The sequence below is a fragment of the Caretta caretta genome, chromosome 1 (genome assembly GCF_965140235.1).
Source record: "Caretta caretta isolate rCarCar2 chromosome 1, rCarCar1.hap1, whole genome shotgun sequence".
Classification (NCBI taxonomy): Eukaryota; Metazoa; Chordata; order Testudines; family Cheloniidae; genus Caretta; species Caretta caretta.
The window spans coordinates 163,308,612-163,324,203 of NC_134206.1; the positions used below are offsets into that span (position 1 = coordinate 163,308,612).

At 40.3% G+C, this 15,592-nt stretch overlaps 1 protein-coding gene across 3 annotated transcripts in view; it reads right to left on the reverse strand.

Annotated features, from left to right (window-relative positions):
* The window catches only part of SIM2 (SIM bHLH transcription factor 2), a 71,317-nt gene that overhangs the window by 8,695 nt on the left and 47,030 nt on the right, over positions 1–15,592 (reverse strand). For all 3 annotated transcript variants that reach the window (XM_075132837.1, XM_075132836.1, XM_075132841.1), the window contains 4 exons: positions 13,354–13,460; positions 7,436–7,583; positions 5,762–5,930; positions 3,815–4,223 (listed from right to left, as the gene is read on the reverse strand). In XM_075132837.1, the coding sequence (XP_074988938.1) occupies positions 3,815–4,223; positions 5,762–5,930; positions 7,436–7,583; positions 13,354–13,460 (833 nt within the window). The remainder of the gene's footprint in view (positions 1–3,814; positions 4,224–5,761; positions 5,931–7,435; positions 7,584–13,353; positions 13,461–15,592) is intronic.

Sequence of the window (15,592 nt, forward strand, 5' to 3'; positions counted from 1 at the left end):
CTTCAATGGAAGGCATAGACAATGTCTTGGCCAATTCTTCAACGCCTTTCCCCTGGGTTCAGCTTGACCCATCTGCTCTTCATCCGAGAGCTTACTTCCTCTAGGCATTCTTGACATTTTAGTAGTATCAGTGATTGCATCAGTTGAGAATGAGATGTATGTGGAGGACAGTTATACTATTTACCTTACCCGCCTTGTCTCTATAATCAGCATACTATTGGCAGCTGAGCCTTTGGCATCTCACTTTCTCTCCCAGTGGTCTCACAAAGGTACTGAAGAAAAACAGGATAGATTCCTGCAAGAGAGGGCCATCGGAGAGGAGGAGCAATTTACCATCACCACTCCCTGCGTTCTGCTAGAGAAGAACGATTGGAGGCACTGTAGTGCTGGGCCAGCTGCTCCCTGCTATGTAACGTAGGCAAGTTAGTACCTTGTGGTCCACTGTGTCAAATACATGAACATGGAGATCTAATCAGTGTCAGTGGCCATGAAGGGATCATCTTTTAGTGCCCCTAGAGCAGTGGTTCTCAGCCTATTTACCATTATTACCGGTATGGCCCAGAGGATGTCACATGGGCCGCAGCTGTGTGTTGATTGGGCCACAGGTTGAGAACCCCTGCCCTAGAGCCATGTGTGGGCCTTGCCCTGGTCTGAGCCCTGGGTGTGAGGCATCTAAGATGATATCTGATGTCACATGTTGTTGGAGCTTGGTTGTTATTACTTCCTCAATTATTTTGCCCAGGAACTGCAGGCTGGAAATGAAACAGTAGTTGGAGAAACCTTCAGGAACAAGAGTTGACTTCTTGAGAATTGCATTTTTCAAGGCATTTGGTAAGGTGTGCTTTACTGAAGAAGGCATTGCCTATATTTTCAGTAGTAGTAGTCTTAGGTGTTCACTGGTTTTTACTATCCAAGAAGAGCATAGATCTGTTTCACAGGTTGTGGCTCTTAATATTTTTCAGGCTACTTGAGTTCAGTGGAGTGGATAATAGAATCTGATTGGGGCTGAAGTTTTCTGTCCTAGTTGGCTCCTTTTGTATCAAATATTGCAGAGAGATCCTCCCTGGCTGAAGACAGTTATGTTCTCTGAAGGGATTTCTTCTTCTTCCCCAGTCAGCAGGAAAGTTGAAGAAGCCTGAAGACAAGATTCTGAGACAGTGTCATCTGATTTGCAGACAGCTTTTTGTGCTACATACTTTTCCAGAGATTTGATGGCTTGGTCTGATGAATCTTAAAAAACAGAATTCATACTGAAAAACACATCTTCCGTCCATGTCCTTTTTGGCAGATGCCTCTATGGAAGTAATGTGCTTTGCTGTAACAGCCATGGTCTCAAACCCAGATATCATATTTGGTTTTCCTTTGGACTGCCGTTAATGATTCTAAGCAGATCCTCTCTGCTTAAAAGTTGAGTCATTCTCACCAGTCCAGAGAAGCAATAGAAAAAGCAGTAGCTGATAGTGTGAACAAGATCAGACACTCCTTTCTTCCCATTCCATTCAAATCTACGGAAGGGGTCCCTTCCAAGGATCCACGCCTCCTGTTTGCCAATTGCAACATGTCTGATTCTGGCTATGGAGGAGGCAAATTCTGAAATAGGTTAGAAATAAAATCGCCAGTGCCCTCCGGGAGGCTCAACTCCTAACTCCCATCAACTTTTTCTATGAGACACATGAGTGATCTCTGACCAGACCTGAGCTCAATTCCCAAACTTTCTTCAAAACATGTCTGTCTTCAGGAGAGATCCCACATTTTCTGTCTTATGCGCTTAAACCCATTTCAGAACCAGAGACATTCTTGGGTCTCAACTCCATTCTCTTCATTGTGAAGAAGAGGACCGGAGGTATGTATATGTTATGAAACTGAAGAATATAAATATGTGCATAAGAAACTCAGTTTCAGATGGGTCTCCCTTCCTTGAGAGCCACAATATTTTCTGTTCTATTCTTGACTTGCATATACTTATTAGAAGCCTACCTGCAGATACCAAATTCTATCAAAGGTAATATATTTGCCGGTATTCATGTTCAATTTCAATATAAGACTTTTTTGCTCTGGCAAATTGGATGGCCACAGGCTGTTCTGTACATATTTCCCCATCCCCTTAATCCAAAAACAGAGCAAATTAGAAAAAAAAGGAAAAAGCAAAAATGATCAATTTGGTCAAAAAGGCCTTGGCTTTCACACCTAATAGAAATGCACATTGTTATACACCTTTATCCGTACGTCTCTGATTTAGCTCCTCATGATTTTTGTCTATAAGGATCTCTGTTGCTTCTTTCACAAGGACAAAATAGTTCCTAGGGCATCTCTCAATTTTATTCTGGAAATAAATACTCCTTTTCACACCAGTTAAGAAACTCTGCTCTTGTCGTCTTGTGCAAGTCCACATCATTCATCAGAGGAGTCTGGCACACCTTAGATGTCCACAGTGCTCAGAAAATGTATTTAAGCTGAAGAAAACAATATGGAAAACCTTCATTATTGTTTCTTTTCACCTAAAACACAATGGTAAAAAGTCCTCTAAAGCTTCCGTTGCCAGGTGGATTTATGGTTGTATATTGGAAACATGCAAAGTCTCAGGAACCTGGATATACAAAGTCATCAAGGCTCATTCACTGAAGAGCATGGCAATATCCTGGTCAGAGACTGCTGTGGCCTCCATAGAAGAGATGTGCAAGGCCACAGATGTTACTTGATACCCCTCTTTGTCAGGCACAGTAAGATCAATCTTCAAGCACCTCCTTCAGGAGCTGGGTGCCACAGTGAGTGGTCCCAAGTGAATAATCCTGTGACATCTCTGGGGTCGCTAAAACTTTTGATCCTACCTGTCTTTCCCTATCTTTTATTCCTCAGTGTTTTCCATCAGAGGAGACATTCCATAGGAGAATGGAAAACTTCCTTTCTCCCAGTAATGTCTCTGCTAATCAGTCCTAACTAGTTGTTTTCAGTGTATCCATCTTACTGCAGGCTCCCATTACAGCTGTTTTTTCTTTTCTTCGGGGTGGTATATGCAGTTAAACACTGAGCAGAGAAATATTTAAAACCTATTTCACACAAGGATTGGACTGAATTTTCAACTTCTTATTTGATTTGATTTTTTTCATTGGAAGTACACTTCTTGTGAGTTGCCCGGTGGGAGAGGCCAACATCCCCTGTGTTCCTTTCAAAGCATTTGAGCTGCCCCCAGCTGTGTGGAAAGATGGTGAAACTCCCATCAGTGAAGACATTGCCCAAAGAAAATTAGTAATCAAGGCAATTTCCCATTGACTTCAATCCTAAAAACACTTACATTTACTATCATTAATATAGCTAGTAAGGCAAATACTTCAAATATAGGTACATTTTTAAAAGGATGGCCTCCCTTTTGTTTGGGTACAATCATGCCTGTATTTTGGTTTCTGCAGTTGACTTGTAGGTGCAGATCTGCGTACTTCCACTTCTTTCTGATTATGCTGGAACAATTTGAATCCAGATTTTTGCACCTGGAAACTAACTTCCATAAACACGCATGTGAGCTGTGCCTGTAAAGGGAGTCCAAGTCTTGGCTTTTGTGAAAATTTACCCACTAAAGGCTTTAATAAAAAAAAAAATTGACATTCTGAAACTGGATAACATTCCTGTTCAAATGTTCAAACGAAACAAAAGTAGGTCTAAATGCCATGACAGTGTGCTTTTTAAACATGCTGCACGTTACACCCCAGATATATTTTTCCTGTCTTCAGTAAACATACTGTATTTCATATTTTAGAAGTACACATTAAAAGCATCTTCCAAATGCTATGCAGCTTATTATTTTTAAGATAACACTCACCTTCATAACTCTGTGCAAGATTATGGCGTGCGACATTCATTGGCTGATCGGGAAGATTTTTAGACGGCGACTGGCTGGTAGGTACTAAAGAGTTGGCATAATGCCATTGGCGCTCTCCACTTGTCTGCAACGTACTCAAGAAAAAATGAGCCACTTCACAAGGTGACCCTTGAGACTGCCCAAATTTGGACGTCAGCATTTGTTTTTTGCTACTGAAGACATGAGAATCTACAGGGAAGTGTCCATAATGGTATGAGAAAGGCAAACTATATGAGGGGGCATATAAAAGTTCACTGTTTTCTGAATGGAAATTCTGTTCTTGGATGGCGCCAGCATTCGCTGTAGGGCTGGATCTCCAGCTTCCAACCTGGCCACATTCCAGTTTGTCTGTTTGGAATGAGCTGTATTGCTGAAAAATAAAGAAAGGTGTTCAAATGCATCCATGTTACACACCAGTGTGGTAGCCTCCAGCCATGCCACCTGGAACTGCAACATCATTAAATCTCATAAACTAAGTAGGGTTGGGACAGATCAATACTTGGACTGGGAAGCTGCAGGGGAAAGTGGTGTCGGTGACTCAGTGGATGACATTCTTCCCCGTAAGTCAGCAGTGAGTAAGTGTCCCCCACAAAGGCACTGTATTAGTAGCTATGATGGCTACTGATAAAACAAGGCTGCTGACCACTTTTCATTAAAAATCCCATGTGACTTTTCACCAGAGTTAGGGCATTAATCCTAGTGTTCAGTCAGAAATCTTACTTGGATAGTTGTGCCTATCTAAAATTTCTCCTGTTTTTAACTGGAGACAGTTAAGGACATGGTGTGAGGAATATTGTAAACCAAATGATACACTCCACCCAAGAGATGGCTGCATTTCAAAGGCAGGTTTGCAACTCTTTGGAGATCCCTTCAGGATGTGAGCTGCTATGTAAATATCATACAGTATTGTTAGGTCACTGAATAAAGACAGTAGCAAAACACTATTTTGATGCAACTTTAGAGTAATTTCAGCACAACCTCAGTCATCCTAATGATAAGGAATAATTTTGGATAGTAAAAGTTTTTGGTCAATAGTTGTACTTAGATGTCAGAGGATATAATCCTGTTTTGAAGAACAGGAAGTCTTGGTTAAATGACATATGAGTGTCATTTGCTTATGTTAAAAAGATTTATTTATTAATATGGGAAGCTTTGGAATGGTGGCAAGTCAAGATCTAACCTCTCTAAGTCAGTTAAACACCACAACACACACTTCCTCCAAATGTTTGACTGGCTCCAACTGTGTTCAATAAAGTACATGTGCTAGTTTTTTCCCATTCCTGATCAATAATAATATCCAACTTTTATCATCTGTAGATCTCAAAGTACCTTTACAAAGAAGATGATTATTCTTATCCCCCATTTTACAAATTGGGAAACTGAAGCACTGAGTGGCTAAGTGACTTGCCGAAGGTGACCCAGCAGGCCAGGAATTGATCCCAGGTCTCCTAAATCCCAAGTCAGCATCCTATCCACTAGGCTACCTTCTGCTGCCTGAGGAAGTTGCCAGCATTCATTTGGAACCAGACCTTGGTTAGCAAAAATTGGTACATTTTTACACTAGCTCAGATTAAACATACAGCATCTGTTCTGTGTTACATTGTTCTCTTTTTGCTTAAAAAAAAAACAAAACCTTAGTTTTTCTAACTAATCTGACTACCTAAAATCTGAAAGCTTTTGAGTTCTGACTGATAACCTGATAATCCTTAAGCCTCTTCTTCCCCCATACTGTGCCTTCTCCATTTCTTCTGTGCCATTTACATAAGATGGCATTCTCGTGCCCCCAAGAGAGGACAAGCCTCATGTTAACTGGCCACACTGTACTAGCAGCAAGGTAATCTCAGGATGACCAAGCTACTCCCACAAATGCCCTGTTTACTTGTAGTTGGGTGTTACTGAAAGAGTTACCTGTTGCGGGTAAGGAGTCATTCTGAGTTTTGCCTTCATTTTATTACTTTTGGGTTTTGCTACTCTCCTTGTTTCTTGTGAGGTAGACATTGAGTTTCTGCATGAAAACTGTGACTTAGAAATGGTAACCTGGTCCAGTGATAATTGAAGTTCCTTGTACTCAATATCTCTGCAAAAGAATCATTGTGATAGGTTAAATACTTTAATGCATTGCACAGATGAAAAATATCATTTTAAAATGGTTTAGTTTCACAATGTTTTCATTACTATCCATCCAAGATATTCATTTGGTCTGCAGTGGTGGGTGAGGAATGTGAGTGAGGGAGATAAGGCCTGAACCTATTCCCATGGAAATGGATTGAAAAAATTCCACCAGATTACAAACTTGGTACTAAACATCCTTAACATCTGAACTTAAGATCGCTCTCTCTTTTTTTTTTTTTTTTTTTGTTTAAGCCATCCTTGTGGCACTTTGCCTTGGGAACCACAGACAACGCTGGTGTGGGGCTGATCTAACAGCAGGGCAAAGATCAGTTCAGTGTCCTCCAATCTTCCTCAAGCATGAGTTCGTCTTTTCCCTGACACATCTGAATATTGGCACAGAGGAAAGGGAACCCAGGTCATTCTTCTGCCAGTATGATCTGCTACAACCAAACCACAGAATCAGCCAGTAGGGTTTAATTTCATGGTGAGGTCTATCTTTTCTCACATTTATCTGTTCAATAGATACAGCAGATTTTTAGACAATATTTTATAGGTAATTGTGTACAAAAAAATAAGGATATTTAAGACTAAGCTGTGGGGCTTCAGTGTTTGGTGTGCTGGTTTGTTTTTCCATTTATTGCTGAAGTTCTGATTTAAAAAAAAAAAAGCCATTCCTTTTGGACTTACCAAAAATTTCAGTGGAGGGAAGTGAGAGGGTATAGCAAGAGAGCTGAACATCAACAATATGAAAGCATACAGTATAAAGATTGAATTTCATGGGTAATGACAGTGTTTTCAGTAAGTTTTACAGCAGACAGGTGAAAGAATAACCAGACAAAACCTTTTCCCTCTCTTCCATAGCTAGGAGTCATTTCTGTCTGAGAAAATGACCTAGAACTAAATTCTGCCAACAGATGTGCACAGGCTTTGTGGCAGTTACTTGAAAATACAAGAAAAGAGTTGAGCCCTAACCAGCTGTGCGACCTCAGGCAAGTGATTTAATTTCTCTGTGCTTCAGTTTCCTGCCTGTAAAATGGGCATAATACTTCCTTTCTCCCACCCTTTGTCTGTCTTGTCTAGTTAGACTGTAAACTCATCAGGTCATAAACTTTGCCTAGCATACAGGGGCTCTGATCTCAAGTACAGCCTCTGGGCTCCCCTGTAACCCAAATAATTACCAGTAATGTGACATGTTCACCACCAAATTTTTGGAATCCTTCAGAATGCAAGATAATAGTGTGTAAATCTAATCAGAGTGGATACGCACTCATTTTACCCAATATGTCATTCATACGGTCACTTACTGTAAGTAAAAGAGGGAGGTGGTGGGGAAAAAGAAATTGCTGTAGCTTGTATATATATAAGATGATACCAGAAGAGATTAATACAATAAACTTGGATAAAGGATTGAATTAGTAATCCATTAAGTACTGATAAATGTCTTTATTGGTACAAAATATTTTGACTTACGTAAGGACATAATTGACACTCACTATGCAGTGAGGCCGAGATGAACGGCTGTTATGCACGATGGTAGCATAGCTCTGTACCCAAACCCAACCTCCATGCTTGGACAGTAGTCGATAGTACTTGGTTGTGACTTGGCCTTTCACCAACACTGTGAACATAATGCAAAGAGTATTTCACATTGCTTGACCTTGTGACCAGCTCCTACAGTGATTTATTTGTAAAGAGTAAACTTGTCCCCTACAAACTCTGAACTTCCCTGCAAAGACCACACTCCTCTATATAGTTTCTCTGGGTTTTGCATAATTGTGTACAAATATCTTATTACAGACTATTTATCTTCATCTGCCCTCTATCCCCTAATTTATTCTCCACTCATATCATAACAAAGTCGTTATTTCTGGAAGTGCAAATAACCACCCCCACCTTTTGGACTGCTTTTTTTTAAAAAGGTCTGAAAAATCCAAAAATATTTGGAAACAGAGAGAGAACTGCTTTTATTTTAATTTTACCAAAGAATTTGGAAGCATTTGCAATTGACTGATTGAAACACGATTGAGCATTTGTAATGTACTTTTGGCTGCTTTTCTTTTTCCCGTCTGGAAAGTAAACTTTGTATTTTGAAGACTGAGCTTATTTTTTTAACATGACAAATTTAAAGTACAGTTCTTTGGTTCTTTTCTTAAACATACAAATAAAGAGTAGTCTCAGGAAGCAAATCAGTTACTGGAGAGTTTTTACTGGAGGTGTAAATCCTCTAAACACCCTGCTTGGTTTCTCTGTGAAGGGGTATGCTAAAATTAGAACTGGGGACAATCTCCAAATGTTTAGTCTGGCTCCCTCTCCACAGATCTCTCTGGTTCAGTGCCAGAGATTTAACTAATGCTTCACAACAAAGCCATAACTCCAGCTCTGGAACATTCTTGCATGACCCTGAAGGCCTACTGGGAAGCTCCACCTTGCTCCTTTTCCACACAACCAAATATTTGTTTTACGTTGAGCAAAAAGGCAGTATGTGGTGTTCAAATGCTCCGATTTAGCCAATAGCGGCAACTCGCAGTAGGTTTGTACGATACACTATGAAGAAATAGAGATTCTCTCTTACTCTCTCATGGCCTGATTCTGCATTCCACTGAACTGGATGGTAAAGTTCCCAGATGGAACTAGGCTGATTTTCGATGCAGGATCAGGCCAATAAGTTGGCCAGACAAGCAATAATTTTCTGCTTTAATCCAGTGGTAGTGAAGAAAACGACCGCTTGAAATGAAACTTTTGGACTCATTCGATTACTTGTATTCACAGGGGGTTATTTTGATGGAGATGTATCCAGTAGTAGGGGTGGAATAGAAGAGCACTTTTCTTTACCATTTGGTAGTTAATGACATGGTTTTCAGTCTTTGGACTAATTATGTTTTTGTAAATTCTGACAGTGGTCAGATGCCACGGTGATGTGCATGTTGTAAATACCTGGTTAGAGAGACTGACATACTATAACTGAGCTAGAACTTTGGGTTAAATGAGTCATGGAAGGATTAGAACATTTGTTCTTGGTACTACCCCCCTGAAGTTTCAGAATGCTAGTATCTACAGTATACGGATCATCTCACATTAGGTTCCTCTCATTTTCATTTACACAGGTGGTAACTCATTAGACTGGATTTGAAGAAAAGTTTATCTTGCCGGAGTTCCTCAGGAAATCCCCTCAAAAATTACTCTTGCAAGATCTTTCTGGTATGGAGTCAGCTCCTCCTCCACTAATAGACACAGTCCATCTTCGTTCTGAAGAAACCAAGGTAAACTGCAGCATCCTTTGAGAGGTAGACCAGGAATCCATCATGGTAGATGCCAAGCCTCAGAGTCCCTTTTTAGTCATCTGGCTTCTTTTATATCATGTTAGGTTGTCCTATTTCTCTATAACCATAAGCTCAATACATTAATTCAAAGGTTCACGTCTTGGACAAAACAAAGGAGCCCATCTTCAATTTCCTGTTTTAGGATTTAGTGTCACAACTTTGATTAATGCTAGTCTACATCTGTGATGTTACTACTCAGAGTTGTCCAGTTAAATCTCTGTGCATCATGCTTTCATGCTTACCTGTACTCTAAAGAACCCAAAGCCTCCCAAATGGCACACACTCATTTTGGCTTTGATTTTCTGAGAGAGAGAGAGAGCTTTTCAATGGGCTCTACTTTTCCAAAAGCAACTTCCTCTACCTCAGGGGATGTCTACACTTGAAGCTGGGGAAGCGAGTCTCAGCTCAAGGAGACATATTCATGCTAGCTCTCATCAAACTAACATGCTAAAAATAAAATGTACCCATAGGAACAGGAGGGGCTAGCCACGCCGAGTACATGCCCATCACAGACACTAAGCATGTACTCAAGGTGTCTAGCCCTCATCATCGCAGCTACACTATATTTAGTGCACTAGCTTGATCGGAGCTAGCACTGGTATGTCTCCTCAAGCTAGGAATCACATTCCCAGCTCAAAGTGTAGTCATATCCTTAGTCTAATTCTCAGGTTTCTCTTATCCCAAATTCAAATTATCTAGCTACTTAGTTTCCAAAGCATAAATTAATACTAGTAGAGCACCTTCTGTTCCATGTATCCGCAGCAGTGTTCTTTGTGCATTCGGAGTTGTTCTGGGCTCCACCTTTGTCAGTTGCCTTCTCATTTTCCTAATTCCTATTTTAGGTCCTCTGTTAAGACAATGTTTTAAAGGTTGCAAAAGAATTGAAGCTCCAGCTTCACTTCCCAAGTATGTATAAGCTGTGTCTCTCCTGTGTTCTTCTTTATGGCAGTCTTTGAGGAAAGCATCTCGTTGGACAAAGGATAGTGGCCACGATTCTAATACAGAATGTTAGATCAGTTCGCAGTTGACCCTGCATTAAATTGCCCTGTGAGCTGCTGACAAAGAGACCTCAGCCATGTCTTTCTGGGTGAGAAGTGTCTATTACCAAGCCAACTTGTGCAGGCCCAAGTGACCCTCAGTGCAATCAGTTGGATAGGATTCAGCAGCTTTTTACTCTTGGCTGTTCAGTTTACAGCTTTCTTCTGCCATTTGTGAATGGCTGTTTCTCTCTTGTGGTTCCCTGCCTGGTTGAGCGTGCAGGCTGAAAAGATTGGCTTACATGGGCTGGCCGATTTGGTCTGTCATAAATGGCTATTTTAAAAGGCTCCATAGGTTTCACTGAAATGCATCATTCACCAGCCTGTGCTCAAGGCCACAACTACAGGTAAATTGGCCTTTCAATCCTACACTTGCAACAGTAATTATCTAAGCTTCCCCAGATCAGACCACTCAGCAATCCACTGGATTCCCTACAACTGCATGATCAGTGAATGGTGCCCTAACAGAATAGCAGCCCTTTAAAGCTCCCTAGCTGCCTGGAAGAGCAGTGAAGCTTTGCTGAAAGTCTTGAGCATTACACTGGGAGACAAGAGGCTCAAGGTGGTGCAGAGTTTAACCTGCACCACCTCCATTATACTGGGCGTTGTACCTGTGAGGTTCCCTTCCAGGGAGCAGCTGGGGCTTGTACTTTGTCTGCTCTGGCATAAGGATCCAGTTCCTGGACAAACTGGCAGCAATTTGTGGAGTAGAAACAATGAGATTATAACATTTTTGGTGCACTGAACCCTCCCTACAAAGGAAGAAGGCTCAAGAGAAAAGACACAGCTGAGGCTAGGAGTATTTTGTTTGCATTGTAATGGCTTCACTTGTCCGGTTTTGAAGACTCTCAGCTCCTTAGGCAGGGACCCATTAGCTGAGTGGCAAACTTCCTCCTTTGTACAGCAATTCCCTGCACACTGATGGCATTATAGAAATAAGTAAACCCTCTGAAATGTCAACATTTTTTTCTTCAACCTGGAAGCTACCAAATGTTTCAAACAGGAAACTATTTTTATATCAGCATATCTTCAGCAAACTTCTCACATCTACTAGTCTTGCTGTTCTTATTTCACCCGTTATACTTCTAGTTTTATTGTTTCCTTCATGGCTCTCTCTAATGCTTGTCTTATAGTTTTTGAGTTTATTTTGGAAGAGCTTATCTCAGTATAGGGTTTTGTTTTTTTAATTCCCTAATCAGGTGTAAGATTTTTTTCTCTCCAGATTAACGTCAGGTGACACTTAATCATCAGACTCTTTCATAGAATGCTAAATTGTGTACATTCAGACCTGACAACCTTCTACTGTTCATACTCGTCAGATGTTTGCTGATGGATGATGGGGGGGTTATAATAGTGCTCTCTGGAGGCACAGAAGTTTGTACATTTTACATCTGTTTTCATCATTCTTATTACTCGCTATTCATGCCATGCTTTTTTACTGTTCCTATTGTTCCCCAAGTATTCTGACGTTTTCTCCTTGGCCCTTGGTTACTTTAACTCGTCAGACCTTGTAATTTATATATGTGTCTCTTATATTTCTTCTAAACTTGTTTCTAAACTTCGTAATTTTTTACCTTTATAGTTCAGTTATAGCATCCAGATCAGTATTTTTAACTAAGTAGCTTAGTCATATCTCTGTATTTTAAAATTCCACTCATGCACCACTCAAATCCTATTTACAAAACTGGACCAAAGTATCAGCTATTGCCTTCCATTGCCAGAATGAGTTCTGATGCTATGGGTTCTGATGATCATGACTGTGTTGTAAAGGTGAGATACAGTTTTTCAGAAGAAGATCATAGCTTTATCAGAATTATTTCTACTGTTTGACATCGCTATCTCAAATAATATCAGAGGGGGGAAATGAGCATTGGCTTGTGCAGGTGAGCAGTCAGATGCCATAGGAAGGAACTAAGGATATAAACAGTTTTTGATCTTTCATAAAAGAGGAGACTAAAAATAAGAGCCAGTAGGAAATAATGTGACTTAGCAAGTCTGAGCTTCCACTAATTCTTTGGAAAATGCCAACATATTTAGAGTCAATTTCTGCCTTCCTGTGCATAACTCCCATTGGAGTCAACAGAATTTGATATTAAGTCATTCACTATTGACTTGCTCTAAGTACAGTAAGGTCATCTTCCTATATAGTTCTTATATATATTCCAGATCTTCATTAATATCACACAGTAACATAAGGGATTGATTCTTCTTCAGAGAGGGTAAGGATGGTTTCTTTCTGGTTGTTTTAAACCAATGGTAGCAATCTGGAAACCAATTCATTAGCAATGGTTTGGGTTTCTTTTGTCTTTTCTTTGGGTTGTTTGTTTACACAATTAGTGTATGTGGTAAGAGTTGGGCGTGGAAGTCTGAGCCATATCAGAAAAATTTTCTATTCCCCCAATTTGCTTGTGGAAAAATAAATAAATAAATAAATAATGCTGCTGTATGACTATTTCAGTGAATAAACTAAATACAGATGTTTGAGGAGGTGATCAATTGCCCTCTTGTCAGTGGGGAATTACTAATGTACCTGTTTCTCCTGACACTCTGTTTTCAGAACTCATCCACATGCTACTAAGGAACATGCATCTCAGAATTCTTTGGTTTTCCATCCAACATTTCAAACACACACTGATTATTACCAATGTACTTGCAAAAATCAATGGAACTGTTGCATAACTTTTTTTTCCAAACTAAGACCATTAAGAGACAGATTTTTTTCACAATCAGGGACAGATTTTCAAAACAGCTCTGCTCCCATTTGGGCAGCAAAATAGGTAGCCAAATATATTTTGAAAAGAACAGAGCATATTGGGTGATGAGCTCATCTAAAAATCAGACCATTTAATTGCTTCCTGAATGGGAGCTGAGTATTTTTGAAAATCTGGTCTCAATTATGGGTGCTGAGCACTTGAGATCTGTCCCTTTTCAGATTTGTTTTCCTTGCTCCACTGTGCTGTTGTCTGCAGAACTCCTGACCCTACTGACTAAGCTGAAGGTTTGAGCCAGTCACTTTATGCCAATTACTTACAGAGATGGTGAGCATATCGTAAATGGAAGACATCGCAGCCATGGACATGGTGGTAGAGGGTCTTCTCTATCAAGTCTTGGGGCTCGTATCCAGTTAAATCAGTCACCCTAGAAGAGGAAGGCTGACAGATAAGCAGTATCTCTAGAAATATTCAAATTCATTAAACTAATATTGATTTTGCCAACTAATCAAGGCTAAAAGGCTGCAGAGAAATCATGTTGGTTTGGAAATAGAGAACAATCATCTTTACAAGAAATTAAAACTTTGGTACGCCTGCCAAATACAGGGTGCAGTAATGTTGTACACAAAGGAGTGTCCTAGATATAGTCAAGGAGGAGGATCTGTTAACTTATTTCAGCATTAGATTTTTACTTAGTTTATCTTATTAATAGCAACTTTGGAACTACTAACATGAATGATCCTCTGCACAAAGATCCAGTTGATGATCTGTTTGTGGAACTGTAAAGTAACTTTTTTTTTTTTAACTATTGACAAATTTTACGCCCTTGCAGATATATGAGCATAGCAAAAATAATTAGTCTACAGTGGCCGTTCCCACAGTCTATAAATAAATTCAAGCTAACAGTCTAAAGGAAGGCAGAGGATTATACCGTTTTGGAAGATGGAAGGACAAGGAACAATAGCAATGCCTGGAAGCTAAAGAAGGAGAAGGAAAGCTTAAGATAGACATGAGGCAAAAGTTTCTTAACTTTAAGAGCAATAGGATGGGAACTGAGTGGAGCGAAGTAAAAGTACGATCACTGCAGACAGACTGGGAGTGAGGTAGTGAATACATAAGAATTGCCATGAGGAATCAGTCCTGAGATATATCTAGTCCAGTATGCTGACAGTGGCCAGCATCAGCCACTTCAAGGAAGGTGCAAGAAACTTTTTAGTAGGCCCTTATAGAAATAGTCCCACACAATACAAGAGGGATCAGACTACATGACCCAAGTGCTCTTTCTGTCCTTGCTACTTGATAGAAAAATATACTCTAAATTACACCAAGGAATTTAACCACAGTTAGCTTTGTTTGTTTATCTATGTGTTGGTGGCATTTACACTCCCATGGTCTTTCTCCATCTCTAACAGCAGAGCGGAGGTACTGCACTCAGTTTCAAGATAACATAGCAATCCTGTAAAATGAATACAAGACGTGTTACACAGTGTAATCGGGTCTTACAAATAACTTGAACTCCACTTTTTGATTATCATGCCTTTTGTTTTCTCTTTCCTTAGAGCTTCATTCATTGCTTAGCCCTGCAGAGAAGCAGGTCTTTACATTTATTTTTACTGACACATCAGTTGGAGGGGAAAGGTGCTTTGTATGTTTCATGATTTCAGGCTTCCTTTGTTGGCTTTGTGTGTGTGTGTGTGTGCATGCACCCAAGAGAGTGAGAGAGAGAGGGAAGGAGAAAGAAGGCTCCTCTAGCAACCCTTCCCCTAAACACACAATCCCTCCCTAAAGATCCCCCAACATGGCAACCTTTCCTTCATCTGGGAAGGATTTAGATGCATTTTCCTTAGGGGCTGTTGGTGATTTGTACACTGACATGAGGTGGAGGTCACTTGAAGGTAAAGTGAAGAGCTTCCTCCCTCTGCAAGGTGTGTGTTGGGGGAGGGAGCAGAGGGAGGAGTTGGATGTGGCTTCCACAGCACTCCCACTCTCTCCTTGGTCACAAAACTCAACACCCAAATGCTGCCTAGTGCGCAGTGGTTCTATGACCAAGTGGGAGACATTGGTTTATTTTTCATGAATATGGTGCATACCTGTGTGTGGTTGTTGGATGGGTTACTTGCTATGGAGTTAGATCAAAAGGGGCTGTTAAGGGAACCAAGCAGGAAAGGTAAACCAACCGGCCTACATAAGGAGCATCTAAACAAACACAATGCCCAGGTTTATAGCTAGGAAGAGGAGACTATTCAGCAGCCTTGATCCTATCGCTGTTTTGCAAGGCTGAGGAGAGAGAGGTCAAAGGGAACACTATGACATTAGAACAGTGGCTCTCAACCTTTCCAGACTACTGTACCCCTTTCAGGAGTCTGATTTGTCTTGCATCCCCCCAAGTTTCACCTCACTTAAAAACTACACGCTTACAAAATCAGACATAAGAATACAAAAGTGTCACAGCCCACTGTTACTGAAAAATTGCCTACTTTCTCATTTTTACCGTATCATTATAAAATAAACCAATTGGAATATAAGTATTGTACTTACATTTCAGTGTGTAGTATATAG